At 37.8% G+C, this 20,625-nt stretch overlaps 1 protein-coding gene across 2 annotated transcripts in view; it reads right to left on the bottom strand.

Annotated features, from left to right (window-relative positions):
• LOC141459147 (lachesin-like) overlaps nucleotides 1–20,625 on the bottom strand; it is a 242,292-nt gene that overhangs the window by 35,804 nt on the left and 185,863 nt on the right. For both annotated transcript variants that reach the window (XM_074137819.1, XM_074137820.1), the window contains exon 4: nucleotides 9,946–10,153. In XM_074137819.1, the coding sequence (XP_073993920.1) occupies nucleotides 9,946–10,153 (208 nt within the window). The remainder of the gene's footprint in view (nucleotides 1–9,945; nucleotides 10,154–20,625) is intronic.

The raw sequence follows: 20,625 nt of genomic DNA, 5'->3' as shown, positions 1-20,625 counted from the left end.
AACAATTACTTTAATCGAAGAATGAACTTAAACAGACGATTTTTATTAAAAATAAAATAATCGAAATCATTGATGTATGTTGGTGTAAGCATTTTTTTAAAAAAGTTTTTAAATTTTGTAGCCTCGTAATTTTTTTTATTTTTTATAACGTTTTCTTTTTAACCTGTAATTAATAGTTTGATTATTATAGATTAATAGATATTACAGTCAATCTACAGTGCTACTTGAACAAATTTTTTGTAGATGAAAATGGCCAGCATAAGGTTCTGTGACATCTAATAAATTCTAAAAAATGTGAAGGAAAAGTTAATGCAGCAAAATCACTTAAATTATATCAACTAAGCTTGAATGAAATGTTGGGTACTTGCTGATTTGTGTACCTTTTGGCGTTTAATCAACCCTTACACTTAACTTTTTAAACTGTAAGTTTTTGTTAAGGAGATTTTTGTACGTTTTGGATAGATTTTCATTTTTGTCTATTTTGCTAAGTTACATATCTGCTTTACTGTTTTTTTTTAAATTTGGAATAAGCAATTCTAACATTATAACCTGATAAGGTGTTAAGTAGGAACCGTAACTACCACTGGAGAGATCTTTTTAAAGAATGATTATAGTTGCGGTCCCCAAACCATCCTCAATAACAATTTTTTTGAGAAAGCCTTTTTATATAAAATAGGAAGGTATTTGTACGTAAAAAGCAAATTTAAACTGCGATTTCAGACCTTCCTTTTAAGAGGAGTAAGAAAAATAAACGGGCGATTACAGTACTTCTCCCTAAAAGGCAAAGAGGCAAAGATTTTGAATCGAACGACAATTCATTAATGTAAATAGGTTCACCCATTGATAATTTTAACGATTTCAGTACTTCCTCTTAGTAGGTGTAAGAGCATGATGGCACTTCACAACCATGTAGAGGAGCTTTAATCACTTCTTCGTGCTAAATTTTATCAAAATCGGACAAAGCGTTATAGAAATATTGGTAATAATAGTTTTAGAAACGGCCTTACTTGGGTGGGGACACTCTCCCCTCCATATGAGGCGTAGCGACGAGACTTTTAAAGTGCAAATCTGTACAAAATTTCGATTCGAATGACACTTCATTCATGAAAATCAGTTCACTTGTCGATAATTTGAAACGATTGCTATACTTCCCCTTAACTAGTGTAAGAGCAGATCGCCGCTTTAATGTTACGTAGGGGAGCCCTAACTCTATCATCCTACCAAATTTTATCAAAATCGGGCTAAGATTTACAGAGTAATTAGTAATAATAATTTTGAAGGGGGCCTTACATAAAGGGGGCTAACTCCTCTCTAATTCGGTGTACAGCGTCGAGACCCCCAAAAGGCACATCTACATAAAATTCCGAATCGAATGTCACCTCATTCATGAAAATCGGTTCTCGCGTTTAGGCGCTACGTAGTTTACAAAAAAGGTAACAACAACAACAACAACAACAACAACAACAACAACAACAAGAAGAAGAAGAACAACAACAATTTCTGAAAATGCCGTTTTTGCTCATTTTCGGCAACTTTTTTCTCAAAATCTATTAGGTCTGGGGGGTTGCAAAAAAATTACAGTTATAAAGGAGGGTTTGCCCTATATTTTAAAGAAAATTTGGGAATTTTATCTTTTATAGAAAAAGAGAAAAAAATTGTCAAAGTTGGGTGTTTTTTAACGTTACGCTTTTTCGTGCACTTTTTGACGATCAATCCTTATACAACTGTCCTACCGGACAGTTTTAATGAATGTTTTATTGTTATTTGATTAGGGACGGGTGTTGGTCTAGTGGTCAAGAGCGTGGCTTTGTGTATGAAAGATCACTGGTTCGAATCCCGCTTATGACTAATTTTTATTTGTTAGAAAAAAATTGTTTATAGTAAAGTATGAGCTTCCGTCCCCCGGGGTTTACGACATCTAATTGGTAGTTGGACGTTAAGCCCCGCCTGAAAAAAAATAGGTAATTACTTTACTTTATATTTGATTGTATATTACACTGGGCAGACTTTACAACATTCGAAAAGAGAAAGAGGAGGGACGACATATAACCAGAAAAGAAAATACTGCCTTAGCTTTACTGGTCATAATCTGCACCAACCAGGTTCAAACACTAGCAACCCTGAAATTGTTGACAAAAAATAATTCTTACATTTAAGATTACCATCATACTCAAAATCTCTATCTGATTTAACTAAAGAACAGGCACAAATAACTAAAAACCCAAACATATAACCACAAAATAAAAACTCAATCAAGAAGGCACCAGCATAGCCGCCATTACTGTTCCCTGATTGTTACCAAAATAGAGTAAAAGCGTCACATAAAACGTGCTGCTCACACATAGCCCCAGCTTCTCGCTAGATCAGCGGCTAATGAGGGCAACACATATCCCGATTCATGACTGTTTTTTTCTTGTATTTACTCGATTAGAATTACAAAAAATTGCGGTAAAATATTTGTTGTATGATTCATTGCCCATATTTTTATTTTTTTTTGCAATATCCTCTCCAACCATTTGGGTTTCAAGTTAAGAGATTAAGATTCAAGTGAGGCGGCCCCATTTCCCACTTCTTAACCGCTCACAAAGAAATCCATCGTCTACCGCGCAAGAGGTTTTAGATCCCGTAATTTGGGTGCCTTGGCCATCTCATTCCAGTCTTCCTGATCTGAGACAGGCGAAGAACTACCTGGGTAATTATAATTGCTACTGTTCTGAAGCGTGCCTCGCCCTGAATAAACGACCTCATAAACCAACAATTTTCTTCAAGGAGACATTATTGACACAGAAAGGGACCTGTAGAAGCTCGTGTCTAGAACGTGATGGCCGTTGCTGAATTTATGGGAAGTCGAACGTAACTCTTATACGACTCCTAATTGACTGCGACGACATTACCTAAGACAAATTTAGACATCTGAGAAATTAACAAGTGTTGGAGGAGGATGTACTCTCGTTGGAACCCTCTCAGATCCTAAGATTTATCCATTATCGGGAGTGGTTAGATTAGATTAGATTAAACTAGGGCGGCCATAAGGCCTACGCCACTGGGACCCCTTTGGATTTATTGTGGCTCCCCTCACTCTAAAGCTCACCCTCCAGACTTGTCCTTTTAATCAGACTCTTAATGCTGGAGAGCGGCTCTTGGGTAAAGCTCACCAGGCCTTGGTTTTTTCCTCCCCGAGAAGTAACATCCTTAGCCAGACCAGCCCCTCGCACTGACACAACACGTGCAGTGCCGTTTCCTTCTCTTCCAGACAGAACCACAGCAAAGGCTATCATCTGCCAGGACCATTTCCTGAGCCTGCAGTGGCCGGTTAATAGGCCTGTTAGCATAAAACTGCATATGCGTAGGTTTATCACTTTTATTTGCAACATTATTGCATCAAAATGTATTTTAGTTTAGTATTCTAGGAGGAGAAGATTTAGGAGGTTCACTCCTACTGTGGTAAGAGTGAACGTAAAACAATAAATCATACAAGTTTGGATTTAGCTGGGTAGTGCGGTAATCATTTTATTTGTCAGCTTTGCGGTATGGGTCGGAGTGGGTATTTGGGTGTGATAGATTTGTCAGCGGGTGTTCGTTCGGCTCCCAGTGCCCGACCTACATATCAGTTAACACCTGCACCGCTCATCAAATTACAACCATACACATACTCTAACACTTTGTGTGACCAGAAAATTGTTACCTTCGGGTTTAAATATGAAATCATGTGCAGAAGGGCCTGCAGCCGTGGTGTTAGCAGGGTGGGGGAAGAGTTGAAAGAGAAATGGCGCGAGCGGTGGTCACAAATAACAGATGGGTCTTTGCCTCTAATGAAAACCTTGTTTTACTTTTTACCCTTTCTTAACATTTTGAAAAGAGAAGAATTCCCAACGGACCAACTTTTTTTCAATTTAGTATTTCAACTGGAATACCCATATTTGAGGTCCTCTTAATTTTCGTTAAATGTTTTCGAAATACGAGAATACGAAATAAGAAATACCAAACTTGGTATTTAGTTTTGATCCTGTGGTCGCTTCTGACACTAAGATAAGATTCTAGTAGGGCGGACCCCAAGGCCTACGCCACTGTGACCCCTACGGATCTATTGTGGCTCCCCCACTCTAGAGCTCACTCTCCAGACCCGACCTTTTAATCAGACACTCCCCGAGGAGTAACATCCTTAGCCAGACCAGCCCCTCGCACTGACACAACACGTCCTGACAGAACCTAGAAAGGCAGCCATTTGCCAGGCCCATGCGATGCATGTGCTTTCTGAGCCTGCAGTGGCCAGTTAATAGGACTATAATTATCCTTGCAGATAGACGAAAGAATGAGGTTTAGAGAATATAAATAATTACAGGCTTAATTTTCGGCAAATTTGTAAGGATGAATTCAACTCTTTCGCCATGGAATGTGCAGTACTCTCTCAAATAAGGGGTAATAATTATAGATGAAATCTGCACTAGTGACTAGAAGTACAATATTAAAGTTTAGAGGAGATCTACCGAGCCGAACGGTTAGAGGCGAGGTCTGTAAAGCTAAAATGTATTATGAGCACTGGGTTCGATTCCCGGTCTAGTGCGAGGTAATACATAATATTGCAGTAGAGATAGATAGATTCTAGCAGGGCGGCCTTAAAGGCCTACGCCACCGCGACCCCATGGATCTATTGTGGCTCCCACTACTCTAGAGCTCACCCTCCAGACCCGTCCGTTTAATCAGATTGGAGAGCGGCTCTTATGCCTTGGTTTTTCCTCCCCGAGAAGTAACATCCTTAGCTAGACAAGCTCCTCGCAATAACACAACAAGTTGACAGAACCTACAAAGACTGTCATCTGCTAGGCCCATGCGATGCATGTGCTTTCTGAGCCTGCAGTGGCCAGTTAATAGGCCTATAATTATCCTTAGAGCCCGACGGCCTTGACGGATTAAATTTGCAGTCAACTTTGGCGAGTAGCCCCTAATGAACTACTTCGCCAACCACCATTCCTGAGACCTCCTCTGCACCCATAATCTAATGGCCGCACTCTTAAGGTACTTGGAAACCACCAAAATAGGGCTCCGGGTCAACGAAGTCTCCCGCAGCGCCTTCACGGGCCAACAAATCTGCTGCTTCGTTTCCTTTATATCCTGAATAACCGGGTACCCACACTAGCAAAGCCTTATTTTGGTCACTAATTTCTGCCAGGGCACCCAGACAGTCCCAAACCATCCTTGAGTTCACCTGATAGGAAACAATGGTTCTTACAGCAGCCTGGCTGTCCGAAAAAATCACGATCCTAGACTTACTTATTCCTTGGCAGCTAACTGAACTTAATTGCAGCTAGCTCCGCCTGAAAGACTGTAGCTAGTTTGCCTAGGCTAACCGAAAAGCTATATTTTGGTTTAGCGCTGTACACTCCCGCTCCTACACCATCCTCTGTCTTGGAGCCTCCGAGTACCACATTGAGTCCTCCACTACTGGGGGTCCATACTTCCAAGCCTATCGGTCCCAAATGCAGAAAGACTTGACAACGCTATATTTGGGAGTCAGAACATCTGAAGGCAGACCCAAAATAGGGACCAGCTCCAGCTTCTCATATAGCTTCTAAGATTAAGTGAAACACTAAGTTTTTAGCTAAGATCTGTGAACTGAAAGTGTGACTTTACTGAAATAATTTCTTATTTGTTCACCAATAAATAGTTCTACAAATTCTACACAAGATATGTAAGGATAGCCAAAATATTTCTATCTAAACTCAACACTGCCAAAGCAGAACACTTCATTATAAAATGATAAAAGGCCGCTCTACCAACTGCAGGTCGCAAAACGGGCAATAAGACCTCGACATCAACCATGGTTTTTGAGCTAAACTAAACATGTCCAGTTCTACTTACAAGCTTGAAATTTTTTAAGAGTGAAAATAATGATTAGAAACCGAGAAATTCAAAGAAAGGGTATAAATGGAATGCACAGAACTAATTTTTGGCCATTTCCTTATTTTCTTAGGTTGCACCAACAAATTTTGTTACAGAGAGATCCTTACGAATTTTTGTTCTGATTTTTTACTGGCTAATAATGATAGTTTGATCTTGTCTACGTACATGCTAACGACTATTTTTATACATCAATTACTGCTAATAATATCCCTAATAAATATTGGAGGACTTATAGTGAAGCCCTAAATATTCTCGCAAAAATAGGCTAGAAGTGACAAGACGTATGTCGACTTGATGGTCTTCTCAATTGAAGAAAGTAAACAATACAGAGAATTCGCCTCTTAATCAATGTTTTGGCCATTGTTCTCAATGAATCTCCTTCACTAATATCCAGAATTTTGTGTATAATTTCACCATTTATAACAGCTTATCTTTGAGAGAAATTGGATTAGGTGAAAGTAGCTGTCTTAAAAACAATATAAGGACCACTGCTTCTTCTTCTTCTTCTTCTTCTATGGGCACTACAGACCGAGACGGTCCATGGCCTGCTCTATGCGGGTAGACCACTCAACCCTATCATTCACCAGGTGGGCCCTCAAACCTATCTTTCTCATATCCGCTCTCACATTGTCCACCCACCTGGTCTTCGGACGTCCCCGGGGGCAAGAGCCGTGCCACTTTCCTTTTAGCACCTTTGATGCTATCCTTTCCTCGGACATCCGGCATACATGCCCATACCATTTCAGCCGCTGGGCCTTCACAAACGCGGTGATGCTTGGCTCCCCATACAGGGCGTACACCTCTTGATTTGGCCTTCTTTTCCAGCTCTGGTTTTCCCTTTTCGGCCCAAAGATCCGTCTTAGGACTCGCCTCTCGAACCTGTCAATCCTCTCACAAGCTGCCTTATTCAGTGTCCATGTTTCGCTTGCGTAGGTCACGACAGGCCTTATCAAGGTCTTATACATCTGGATCTTTGTTCCTCGGTTGACCAGGCTGCTCCTCATTATTTTATATAGACCGTAGTACGCTCTGTTTCCCGCTGCTATCCTTCTTCTGACTTCTTCTTTTTCGTCGGCTATGTCCGAAATGATAGAGCCCAGGTAGGGGAAGTTGGAGACAACCTCGAACTCGTAATCCCCAAAGACGTAAAACGTCGCGGGATGCACCTGAGGCTTCCTCCTAGTCACCAGCACTTTCGTCTTTCCCTCATTAACGCGGAGCCCGACGCGCTTGGCTTCTCGCTCCAGCGTGACGAAGATACTTTTTACGGCTGCCAGGGATCTACCAATGATCACCACATCATCCGCATACGCCATGATCTGAGAGGTGCGATCAATCAGCGTGCCATTGAGGTCCATCTCAATAGTCTTGCTTACCTTATGCAGCAGACAGTTAAACAGGAGGGGCGACATCGGATCTCCTTGCCTGAGCCCGTTTCCGATATCGAAAGCATCCGAAAGAGTCCCGCTGGAGATAACTAGTCCTCTAGAACCTCGCAGTGTCATTTCAGTAAGCAAGGACCACTGCTAAATATATCAAAAGGTCTGCGCCTGAATAGCCGACATCAGAACGAAAAGATTTGCTCTGCAAGTCATTAATTTTTAGGATTCATGATTATTGTTTAATTTAGTTAGTACTAAAAATATTTTACATAATGTCAAAATTTTTAAATTCACTGATTTCATTTTCAGTATTTGTTTCATGAATCTTCTTCTTGCACTTTTAATAAACAGTGTAACAATTATTATTATTATTTTTAATTAAATAGTTTTTATCTTTCTTTCTTCATATTATCTTTTAAAATATTAAGTCGACTTATACATGGAGAATTAGTATTGTAAACCTTTCGTGAAAAAGATCAATCCAATTCCCAAAATTAAACTTTATAAAATGCATAGGTTTTGAATTTTCCATTCGAAGTATTTAGTTTAGAATTTCAGCACTATATTGATCTTTAAGTTCTCGAAGAAAAATTAGCTTTTAAGTAAATGACAATGCACTAAATCTTGACGAAAGTATACATATTTAAAAACTATGGAAGAATAAAAGCAAAACGTTTGTGAAGTATACGATTGTAAATTACAATTCTTTGCACTTCTTCCTCATTTACTGGAATGAGCCTACTCGTTTTTTAAGAAAACATTTGAGTTAGATTATACTATTTTGCAACGAATGCCCTGCATTTCTGTAAAGGCTGTTACAACAAATTGTTTTATTGATCATATGAAATATCCAGATGATAGAGATGTTTTATTTCCGTTGCTGGTGTTTCTTTTAAGCAATAGTATTTCTTTTGAGTCTCGTGTTGATATTTGTAGAAGTTTTGATAGCATCTATCCGTAGCAGTACTTTTTAGTATTTATTTTATGGTTTCTTTATTTTATTTCGTCTTTTATAAAAAACTGTTTCTGTTAAGTCTTTTTTGATACTATCAGAGAAGTGCAACTCGAGACAGCTTATTCTCTACAACGTTTGTTTTTAATTTGGAAGTTTTTATACACAATTACAGTGGTTTTTAGAAACTTTCTGTACGGCCACTCTAATTGTTTATAATAAATTTGTCGCACAACCTAAAATTTTGAACAGTTTTAACTTAATAAACACTATTCTTACATTAAAATGACAGTATGGTCAGAATGGAAAGGCGTATTTTAGTTGCGATTACTGATAATTTCCTAGACAATCGCAGAGTTTCCTGATGCTACGAAGAACTAGCTGATATCGCTAAGGCCTTTGAAGTTGGTGAAATTGTTCCGTTAAAATTGTTAAATTGCCGTCCAGCCCAAATCACTTATATAGCACTAACCAGCGCCAAATGGATCCTGTGATCGCCATTAGCAAGGTAAATTCTCTTGATGAAGTGAGAAAGCACTGCAAAGGTAAGCTTTAACGGTGTCCTTCTTGAACCAAAGTATTGATTCCCTTAGATGCTGCCAAGAGCTGTAGCGGTATCATGGCATATCTCCATAGAACGGGTTATAGCTTATTCGCCTGAATAATTGTTGGGCGATTTTAAAATACGTTCAGCCTGACGATAACCAGGCCTTCAGCGGCGTAAGGCAAAAACTAATTTAATGAATTGTAAAACAATGTTTTATACTTTGTAAATTACCAAACAGAAAAATGTAGTATTTATTTATTATAATGTAAAATGGCATGCTAATACGAGTTCAAAATAGATCTCGTTTGCCCCGTATCTCTCGAAGTCCATCGCTTATTTAATGGCCTAATGAGGTCTCTAAGCCATTTTCTGTGGCTTGTTTGAACTAAAGAGTGTTGCCTGTAACGAGAGAACACTGACTGGAGGCCGGCAGTGCATTGAAAAAAGCTACGGGCGCCAATAACCTCAGATGTTGAAGCGCATTAAATCCTTAAAAATAATAATAATTATTATTGTACTAAGTAAAACTCGTGTTCACACCAAAACATTTAAAAAATCGACAAAATGAAGCAACTTCTTTTTCTTACAGATGTATCATTGTAAGTAAATGTGCAGAATTGTATTTTTACTATACGATAGAGTATTTATAACTGCATGTGGTATTCTTGAAAATTTATAGCGGAAAATAAAGCGTTAAAAGATTGTGCGAGCTTTGAGGGAGAACGGAAATCGAGCTCCTGGGCACCTACCACTTCCGGAACTAGCAGATCGTTCCTATAAATCAGGCGGAAGAATCACTGGTCAAACGGACTTAGGGTTGGCGCAACCAATACTAGTACACCCAGAAGTGGGGTTAAACGATCAGTATAGACAGGGAACATTAGAGGCATGCTAAAATCAATGCACTATAATGACGTAAGACACTTCATCTTCAGGGTGACCAAGGTATTTACAATTTCATGACGAAGACTGGAGACATTGTTCACCAATTTAACTTATAGCCCTGAAGATGAACTCAACATTATTTGAAACGTTGGCGTAAATACTATTTATTCAATAAACTGACCGAAACTCAAGATTGCTCAGAAACAATATTTAATCAACGGCTAGTTCAGAATTGCTTCCATTATCACAGTAATTAATATTCTTTAGACAAAACTTACCAACAACATTCAGATAGCCTAACTGGGTTTTGGCGGTGGCCGTATTAATTTGGCACATATAGGTACCTCCGTCTTCTTCCTTCACATCCGAGATGTGTAGGTTCCATGTGCGGTGATTTTCATGAGATACCGTTATTCGCGGATTCCTGGTGATCACGTGGCTGTGTACAGCTAGGATAGCTGATTGCTCAAAGTGCATCCATGCAACCTGAAACATACTGCAACTGTAGTCATTCCTATACTATCTAACTTGCTTATATGATGTATAAATACGTATGTCAACAGTATTAAATACTAGGGAAGGGATTAGCTATGCGGTTAGCGTACTGGACACCCTTAGATTTTCTCTTCCTAGGAGCTTCTTACAGCTCACTGTCCGGTGATGGACAGTGTTGTCTGTAACGAGAGAACACTGTCCGGAGGCCGGCAGTTCACTGAAAAAAGCTCCAGGCACCAATAACCTTGGATGTTGACGCGCCTTAAATCATTAACAAAAAAAAAGTATTAAATACTGTTTAGGTGCTTATAAAATATTTTTAAAAAACCACAAAAGTACACTAGAAAATTATGAACGAGATTTCACACAATTCATCAGCAACAAGATAAATAACTAAATTAACATTACCTATTAATGCATATCACAACACAAAACCGTATTCAACGAACCAACGAACGAACCTGGTTATAGCTACCAGATCCCTCCTGGCTCATCTTGATAACAAACATATACGCAATAAACTTCTCTTAATAAAAGATAAGTTTCATTTGAAATTTCACGTCAATTCGTTGCTCTACTACATGTGTAGTATCATGTTTTCGGCAAAACGAAACTAACACCTCATACACAAACGACGGTTCCGGTCAGACAGATTTCTCTACAAACACGTGAGACGCTGCAATCTGAAAGAGAAGGCTTATTTAATAGCCACACCTCGTATTTCATATTTATGCCGTATTATACGTCTGTCATACTTGCTTGTTGCGTTAATGTATTATGCAGTTGCGAATTGATCAATAAAGAAACAAAAAACAATGAACCAGAGCGTTAAAACTTAACAACCAGATGGCTAAACAAAATTTGAAGTATCTCACATATCTGAATAGATTAGTGAACAAACGATTTTTTAGTTGTAAGGGAAGAGCTCTCGATATTTCTTTTAGGCTGGTAGAAGTATTTCTAAATTAGAACTGCATCTTTTCGCTGTACGAGAAGTTGATCTGCAAGAATGGCCATGTTTTGTAGTTAAAAGGTTGATGGATTCTGTGAACACTGTCGTTATTATTACGATATTTTGTATAAAAGTTTGTCGGCTGTTTTCTTGTTCCTTTTAATTTCTTTATTGCCGGAGTGCCGGAGACAGGCGAGGTGGACGAAGAGGAAGGTTGGCCAGACTGGATGAAAAGGCTGCCGGTGAAATTAACTCCAGTACAAAGGTTATTAGGTGCAGCCAGTTTAAGAACTAGTGCTATCAAAAGCACCAGCATAGGCTTTCACTTTGTGAGCAAAAGTAAGTTTACTCCCGGCCGACTTTATAACTAAGCTCTTTACTCAAATATAACTTGCTCACAAAAGAATACTAATAATAATAATAAAAAAAAATCTTGATGTGCAACACACATAAGACTTACTCACTGCAATTTTGAAATGCAAATTTTGAAGTAACCCTGAGTATAAAAAAAATATTCTGATGTGAACATTTGCTTTTTTTTCTACAATCCTCAATATTTTGGGAATCGGTTCGATGGGTGTACATTAGAGTTTCTCAAACTCATTACGTCTACCGCCCCACTTTGAGAATCGAATTATTTTCTAGCGCCCTTCTAAAATTTTTAACTATACCACATCTTAACTTACATTTTAAATGAGACTGTTCTAATGAGAGCAATAAAACGCAATTTTATAAATAATATTTAGAAAAACAAACTTTTAAATTTAAATTTTAAAACTAATCTAATGAGAAGGATGAATCTGATGATTTAGATCAAATTTGTTTAATATCAGGCTCGAATTTACTCCAAAAAACAGCCGTAAGTCACCCGCGTTTGGTAACATGCAAACCATTTCTCTTTCTAGTTAGCAGTGTTGCCACAGCACTAAATCCACGTTCACACAAATACGACGGTGGGAATGGCTATCAGAAATTGTAGAAAGAATCGACCACAACCCAGGGTACAATTGCAGGGATTGACTTTTGTGGCCCAAAATTAAGGAAACAACGAAATAATCGATGGTAGTGTAGTTGGCAGGTTTTGATTTTAGTTTAAAATATTAGTTAAACACAAATCAGCCATCGCGTCCCCTAAAGCGCTTCAACAACCCCCAATTTTATCCTGGCCCTTTACCGTCCTCCTGTAGGCTTCTAGTCAGAAAGACTGATTTAGACTTTGAACGATGGTTGAATACTTGAATGAGGATAATCCTCAAGAAAATCCTTTACTCTATGAGGTAGTTGAGAGGGGACACATTTGAACAGGAGACACCTTTGAACAGTTTTAATTTCTCGCCAAATATTTAAAACATTTATGATTGGTAATTTTCTCCATATGTTGTGGTAGACCTGTTGTATAATTGACAGAGTTTCCCTTCGTTTTCATTGTTTGGTAAAGTCAGAATTGAGGAATGTTATATTTTGTAAGGTGGAAGTAAAATTTTTGTTGCACTTTGGAAGTGTATTGGACAAGGTGTAAGTATTGTTAGTCCATATTACCATTTGGAATTCGTATAAATTCGTATTTTAAAAGTCTATTTGCTTGCAAAAAGTGTTGGATATTATATTTTCTTTTATGGAAGGAGAAGGGGCACATTTCAACATCAGAGTTAAAATGTGCCCTACCGACCAGCAAGTTTATGACTTTTTTCTGTACTTTAAGAAACGCAACAAACCGAATATTTTGTTCAAACTTCCTAAACCCATCACTTCGTGTACAACAACCTGAACTAGATTTCAGTGGTTCAAAAGAGAAATTAATGTAGTAGTCGATAGAAATAACTGATAGAAGGTAGATTCAGAGTAAAGTAACATCATTTCTTTCTATTTTATATTGTGTTCAAAGCTACCCCACCAGTAGGGCAGATATTAACATTTGACACCAAATTTTTAAATTAAGAAAATATAGATATATATGTAAAGTACCAACTGTTTATTGATATAGATCTGTTCAGGATACTTAAAAGTTGTAGAAAACAAAATAAAAAGGTTCAATAATACGATTCTGTGCATTCTGTAGCAAAAAATGTAAATTCTGTTCAAATGTGCCCCACTCTCCTATACTAAACAAGGACATTAGACAAATATTGTTTTAATAGCGATAGAACTGTACAGAACTGGGATTTTGTAGAAATTTTAAAGCTCCTAATATCCTAGAGCAGCGATTCTCAGCCTAGTTCAGCAAACTTGTCACACATTTCCTTCTCCGAATGCTTAATACTCAAAAAGCTCATACCATCAACTTTATTAATTAAAAGAAATACTATTTATTGAAACAAATGATATGCCATCGTGCCTGTTTTGTGTAATTCTGACCATTTTTTGGATGTCTTCAGTAACTTCTCTAAAGTTTCAATTCCTAAATTTTATCAGTAATAAGAATCGAGTGTACAGGGCCAAAAAAAGAAGTGATACTGATATTGCAAGGGAACTATTGGTCCCTTCAAATATCACGAAACAATCTTTGAAACCATAACATCTAAAAAAAACTCTGTCATTTTTCCTATGATCAAAAGTGATTATTTTTGAGTACTTTTTTCAATTCAATGCAGTTGCAACCCGTTAATATTAAAAACAAAAATGCAAGTGGGCCTTTGTCTTTAACAGGTAGCACAGGCTTGCTCTAAACCCTTCATCAACGCTTTACATCCAATTTTTTTCTCACTTATGTAATTTGGTGTGGATTTAGACTACCGTCAGCTGGAACTTATCTCGTTGTAGCTCGTCTCAGGGCATGCTCTATCTAGATAGACCTCGCAGAGTGGGCAAGAATGTACAGGCTATATAAGGTCCCCTCGTCTCGAACTAGCATAGCGCTGAGTGAACTGGTCTTTGACCAGTGTTGGAAGTGAGGGAAGAAGACACCACTTAGGGACCGCCAAACTCGGCGAGCCCATCATGGTGCCTTGGACTGGGCCAGCCCTTGCGGCCAAATGAAAATCCCCGAGCAAGCCATGGGCAAGCCGGGGGAAGAGGGCTGCACTGGAGCTCATTTACTTGCAGCAGATGTTCCTAATGGAGGCGCAGCGCGCTCTGGAGCTCGATAACCCACAGGCCCACCGCACTGCTGTCGTATTCATCCCATCATACAAAACCAGAAAAATAATGTAATTACTCTCGAATAATTACTGGCTTTTACCCCACGTAGGAACAAGTATTGGGATTTTTTTCCCCCGATTTATCTGAACAACACTGTTTCCACATAGAATACGAATCTTCAATATTCCTGAATACGAAAAAAACTTTTGTAATGCATGTACTCGGCTTTTTGCCAGCCCAAACACTATATTTATATAACTATGATTTGTTTGTTGCTTTTTAGTATAGCAGAACATTTCCTTACCCTAAGTTTTAAGATTCAACTATTTAAACTTCGAATTTCAAAACCTCTTTAAACGATATCTTGGTTAAAAGTTTTAATTAGTCCAAAACGATTTTAGCAAGTTTGCAGTTTTCTGTGACAATTATGTCAAACTTTGAAAACAGTAGAGAAGGTTGCTTAAATCGTACCTCAGTGATTTTGAGGAAACAGTGTACGCTATATAACTGGTAACTACTGAATTTATATAGTGGTAGACCATACCTAGCGCGTGTTCAATCGTGATCTCCCGCGTTTTGCGACTCATTCTTCTTACTTTCTTTGGATAAGTACAAGGTAGATAAATGCACATTGAATGTTAAATTTATATTATACATCTATCAGTGCATTATTTGCCTCATGGATTTTGTAAAAGCTTAATTCAGCATTATTTTGGGGTCCAAATGGAGCAGATAGAACGTTGTATCTTAAGTCGTACTCCCATATATCGGGTTGGCCAATAAGTTCGTTCGGTTTTTATTTTGGTATAGATTCATTCCGATTTTCTTTTTTTATCTTCGGCGCAAGCGCAGAACTCGATTGTTCATTAGAAAGATTATTTTAAGCGCAATCTTTCTATGGATTGCGGTTTAACAAACATTACTATTGTGCTTGCTGCGTAGCTGTAAAGATGGAAGAAAATAAAGTGCATTTTCGTCATATTTTGCTCTATTATTTTGGAAAAGGCAAAACGAGCTGCAGAGGCTTATAAAAAGATATGTTGTGTATAAACCATATATCACCATAAGGTGATGATGCCTTAACAGAACGTGTGTGCCAAAAGTGGTTTGTCAATTTCTGTTCTGGAGATTTTGACATTAATGATACGCCCCGCTCTGGTCACCAGACCGAGATTAAATCAGATGATGATTCAAGGACGTAATCGATAAAGATCCATGCGAATCGGTGAGAGGGATAGCACTACTACTTAACATATCCTATACAAGCTCCAAAAATCATTTGCGCCGGCTGGGATACGTTTGTCGGCTCAAATTTTGGGTACTGCATGAATTAACCGAGGCCAACTTAGCCACTCGCATATCCATTTGCGATTCGTTGCGGAAACGTCAAAAAAATACTCATTTTTAAAGCGGATGGTAACGGGAGATGAAAAATGGATCGTCTACGATAATGTAGTGCGTAAAAGATCATGGAAGCACTGCAGTGAGCCGCCGCAAACAAGCTCGAAGGCGGAATTGCATCCGAAGAAGAGTATGCTCTCCGTATGGTGGGATTATAAAGGTATCATCTATTACGAGCTGTTACCGTCAGGCAAAACAATTGATCCAACTGCATAATGCTCACAGTTAACCAAATCCGCACAAAACGTCCAGAATTGGCAAATCGCAAAGGTGTCGTCTCCCACCACGACGACGCCAGACCGCATGCGTCATTGACCACTCGGAATAAACTGCTGAGATGTTCTGCCTCATCCTCCGTATTCACCGGACCTGGTAGCTTCTGATTATCATTTATTCTGATAGTTGCAGAACTCCATGAACAGAAAAACTTTCGATAATGAGAAGACTGCCAAAAAACATTTTGATTGGTTTTTCGACGATAAGTCACAGACGTTCTACGAACGTGGTATAATGAAGTTGGTGGAAAGATGGCAAGAGGTTATCAATAAGAATGGTCAATATATAAATGATTAAAATGTATTCTGTGTATAAAAAAAATTGCTATTTATTCCACCCTCAAAAACCGAACGAACTTATTTGCCAACCCTATATTTCCTAAGTCGTACCGGCGGTACGATTTAAGCATCCGTACATTATATTGGGGCATGTTTTTTACAGGACTACCGCGCTTCAATGAGAAATCGCGCACTCGCACTACATCAACTAAAGAATTAACTGCTTCTCTCGAAATTATGAATGATCTCGGAAATAATGAGAAAAAAAAAGCAAGATATTGTTAGACTTACATCAGAAAAGCACGTAAAAGTGAAAGCGTAAATATAAAAAACTAGTTTTGCAAAGTATGCTTTGGTATGTGCTGGTGTGTCCAGAAGAACTAAAAAATACTTTTGTTTGTATTAATTGCAAATAAATGTAATTTTTTTTATTTATTTATTTTTTATATTCTATTTTGAAAATAGGAGTGCCATTTTTCCATAAATTCTACATGTATCCCTACATTGCATTTCCTAAGTTTTTCACATCTTCATCCTCGTACCAATATATCTGTTCTTGCGGAAGAGAAAGGTATCCAGTAAGCAGGAGGAATAGAATTAACTTACGAAGGCAATCTATAGAAAACTGGATTTTATGACTATTATTTTGGCAGCGTAAGATACACTCTCTTTTACGATATACAGCATTATGTCTTCTGGTAACAGGGTTTCGAACATCCTTACAGGTGATTTTCCTTGAAGAACCTTTTCTTTTATCCTCTCTTTCTAAAATTACCTTTCTATCCTCAGAGACTTTGAAGAAATCACTTCATTTTCTTCCAAGATGACCTCACAGACTATTTTTTTTTTGGTGACATTTTTTTAGCTTTTTTAGGCGGGCAAGGTAATTCTTCATTGATACCTTCTTTAGGAAGATTGTTGTGAATTTCGATAAGTTCTGGTAGGTTCGTTGGGACTATAGATTCTAAGACATCCTCATCAATCTCCTCGTCATCAGTCAGAGCAGCTACTAAATCTGGTGGTAACTACATGACGTCCATAACATCACTGCCCTCAATTCCATCATCAAATTATTCTAGAAAATAGGGATCATTTTCTATTGACTCTAAGTTCACCCAAAGTGAGTTGTTTTGAACTCATAGCTGGAGAAACAAAAAAACTGATTTCAGCCATAATCCCCAAATGGGGATCACTAAATATAAGGTCAAAACTCGAAACAAAAGGCTCCATTTTAGAAGAAAACTATATGTTTCAAAAGTTAAAGATATAGGGCACATATTAAAGGCAGAATAAGTTTTTAACTACAATTCGTTGATATTTTTTTTAAATTGTGAACTCGGTCATAATTAAACCGCTCACCTTGCTTCTTGACAACTTCAAAATGTTATTTTTTTGTTAAAAAAAAACTCTAGTTATTCCAAACTCACTTAAAATGTTTAGACACTGTTTTATTAACGTTATAGAAGGGTACAGTATCAAAACTATCAATTTTGCCGACAGAAAAACCTAAAAAAAGCTATGATCCCCAAATGGGGCCTATGGCAGATAATGGGCATAATTTTAGCTTGCGGTACGACTTATGGAATAGGAGGTACGATTTAAGATCCAGGTTTCCTAAGTCGTACCGATTTGACTTTTTTACATTTTGATGTTTTTAAGAAAATGTGAACAAGTAAAGTTTTAAGTTTTTTAGTAAATATACTTAATGTATACTGCTGTTCCCAATAAAAATTATAACTTACGTATTTGCGAACAAATTCTTCTGTTTTGGACCAATTTTTCTTAGGGGGTACGACTTAAGCAACCTTCCTCTATCAACCAAATTGGGTAACCTCTTATAAACATCAGGAATTCGGGACGTTACCCACAAAATTTGATATAGAAAACTAAAGTAGGAGGTACACTGTGTTTGAATGGTTCAGTACTACTGAATTATATATTTACTACGTTCAGTAAATCAAACTGAGATTTAAAGGGCATTTGATTGCATAAGTTGCTGCAATTAGGGTAAATAGTGTTATCGTTTTTACAAAACCTCAAAAATGTGAATTGTGAAAATGTACGCAATAAATTGATTTAAAATTGAAAATTCATGCTGGCAATATTTGCGCTTACCACCGGGTTAGTGAATAAAAAAAAAAAATGAGGTGTTGAATAAAAGTGATAGGCCCTATGTCTGATTAGAATGAAATTATTGAAAAGAGTGGGGATGATTGCTCTCACCGTTGCTATAAAGGAAGAAACCGATGAGGTGGCCGCTTTGTGATCTAGATACTTTGCTTGCTAGCCGCGAGGAAACCCAGGAGGGGACTTTGATGGGCACAATCCTCTTTCATCATTCTTACCTCGATACAGAGGGCGGCAACGACCCCTTGCACCGCCTCCACCTGCCGCCAATTCATTTACTTTGGATTATAAAGGAAAAATGAGAAAATTTTCCTGATAATTTCAGTTAATTACGTCGATGGTTTTTTTTTTTTATTTTCTCTCCATAATTTTTTCTTCAACGATAGACTTTCGATGTGTGGGTGCAGGAAGCAAGTGCCTAATTATAATTTCTGCCGCTTTTCATCGCCAGTGTCTAATGATTCATCAATACAGCTCAAGGGCATGGACTCCTGTCCTGTTCAAAACGTCAACCACGGTACAATTCTATGCTGAACTAAACGCTTTTTAATTTTTGTTTTTATGATTGTTTTAGACTCGCCAATATCAATAGCACCATGTATGGTGGTTGTACAGTCTCGGAACGCCACATTTCATCTCAGACATCATTCTGAGACATAAGTTGTTAATTGATGATTTTTTGGGGAATATTGAGGTGCGATCAATAAATTCAAAAACAAAATTTTGTTTCTTCATACCCAACGTTTCGGTAAATACATTACCTTCTTCAGGGTATTGTAAAATTTCTAGATGTTTCTTAATACCAACGTTTCGGTAAATATGTTACCTTCTTCAGGGTATTGTCAAATTTGTGGATGTTTCTTCATACTAACGTTTCGGTAAATATATTACCTTCTACAGGGTATTGTAAAAATTTGTGGATGTTTCTTCATACCCAACGTTTCGGCAAATACATTACCTTCTTCAGGGTATTGTAAAATTTCTAGATGTTTCTTAATACCAACGTTTCGGTAAATATGTTACCTTCTTCAAGGTATTGTCAAATTTGTGGATGTTTCTTCATACTAACGTTTCGGTAAATATATTACCTTCTTCAGGGTATTGTAAAAATTTGTGGATGTTTCTTCATACCCAACGTTTCGGTAAATACATTACCTTCTTCAGGGTATTGTAAAATTTCTAGATGTTTCTTAATACCAACGATTCGGTAAATATGTTACCTTCTTCAGGGTATTGTCAAATTTGTGGATGTTTCTTCATACTAACGTTTCGGTAAATATATTACCTTCTTCAGGGTATTGTAAAAATTTGTGGATGTTTGTTCATACCAACGTTTCGGTAAATGTATAATAATAACTTCTTCAGGGTACTGTAAAAATTTGTGGATGTTTCTTCATACCCAAAGTTTCGGTAAATACATTACCTTCTTCAGGGTATTGTAAAATTTATAGATGTTTCTTAATACCAACGTTTCGGTAAATATGTTACCTTCTTCAGGGTATTGTCAAATTTGTGGATGTTTCTTCATACTAACGTTTCGGTAAATGTATAATAATAACTTCTTCAGGGTATTGTAAAAATTTGTGGATGTTTCTTCATACCCAACGTTTCGGTAAATACATTACTTTCTTCAGAGTATTTTAATATTTGTGGATGTGTCTTCATACCAACGTTTCGGTAAATATATTTTTTAAAATATTATTTATTTATTTACAGCCTGTACATATAATTATACATCAAGTAAATGTGATCATTTAGTTATGCACAGATTGTAGGCTGAACCCGAGGATCCAGCGCCACAATCGGGAAGGCATGCTGAGAGGGGCCAGCCAATGCTGGAACTCTCTAGAGGTTGGAAGGAAGTTTAGGAAATAGGTAAAAGGTCGCGAGGCCAACGTCGTTTCAGGCGTCGTGGATAAGGCTTGTGCTGTGGGATTAGGATGCACAGTTAGGCTATCATGGAAATTAAGGAAGCCGAGAATGTATTAGGTCATTGACAAAAGGGATATTGAGGTCTGTGTGGAGGGTTAAATTGGATACATAATAAGGAGCGTTGACGATATGTCGAAGGACTATGGATTGAAAGGATTGGATTCTTTGGATGTTGGAAGGTTTCGCAGAGCCCCACAGTTCAGCTCCGTAGGTCCAGATGGGTCTTAGTAGTGTCTTGTATGGAGTCAGTTTTTTCTGTACGTTCATGGCTGATCTCCGCCCTAGCAGTCTTCGTAGTTGTCCATATCATCTATTGAGTTCTTGTCTTTTCAGTCTAGTGTGTGGATTCCATGTAAGTCGACTGTCTAAAAACAGTCCCAGGTAGCGTACTTGTGTGGAGGTCGGTTCGGTAAATATAA

This window comes from Rhodnius prolixus, unplaced genomic scaffold (assembly GCF_049639745.1).
Source record: "Rhodnius prolixus isolate KJV_2025 unplaced genomic scaffold, Rpr scaffold_11, whole genome shotgun sequence".
NCBI lineage: Eukaryota > Metazoa > Arthropoda > Insecta > Hemiptera > Reduviidae > Rhodnius > Rhodnius prolixus.
This window is presented reverse-complemented; position numbering and strand designations above follow the sequence as displayed.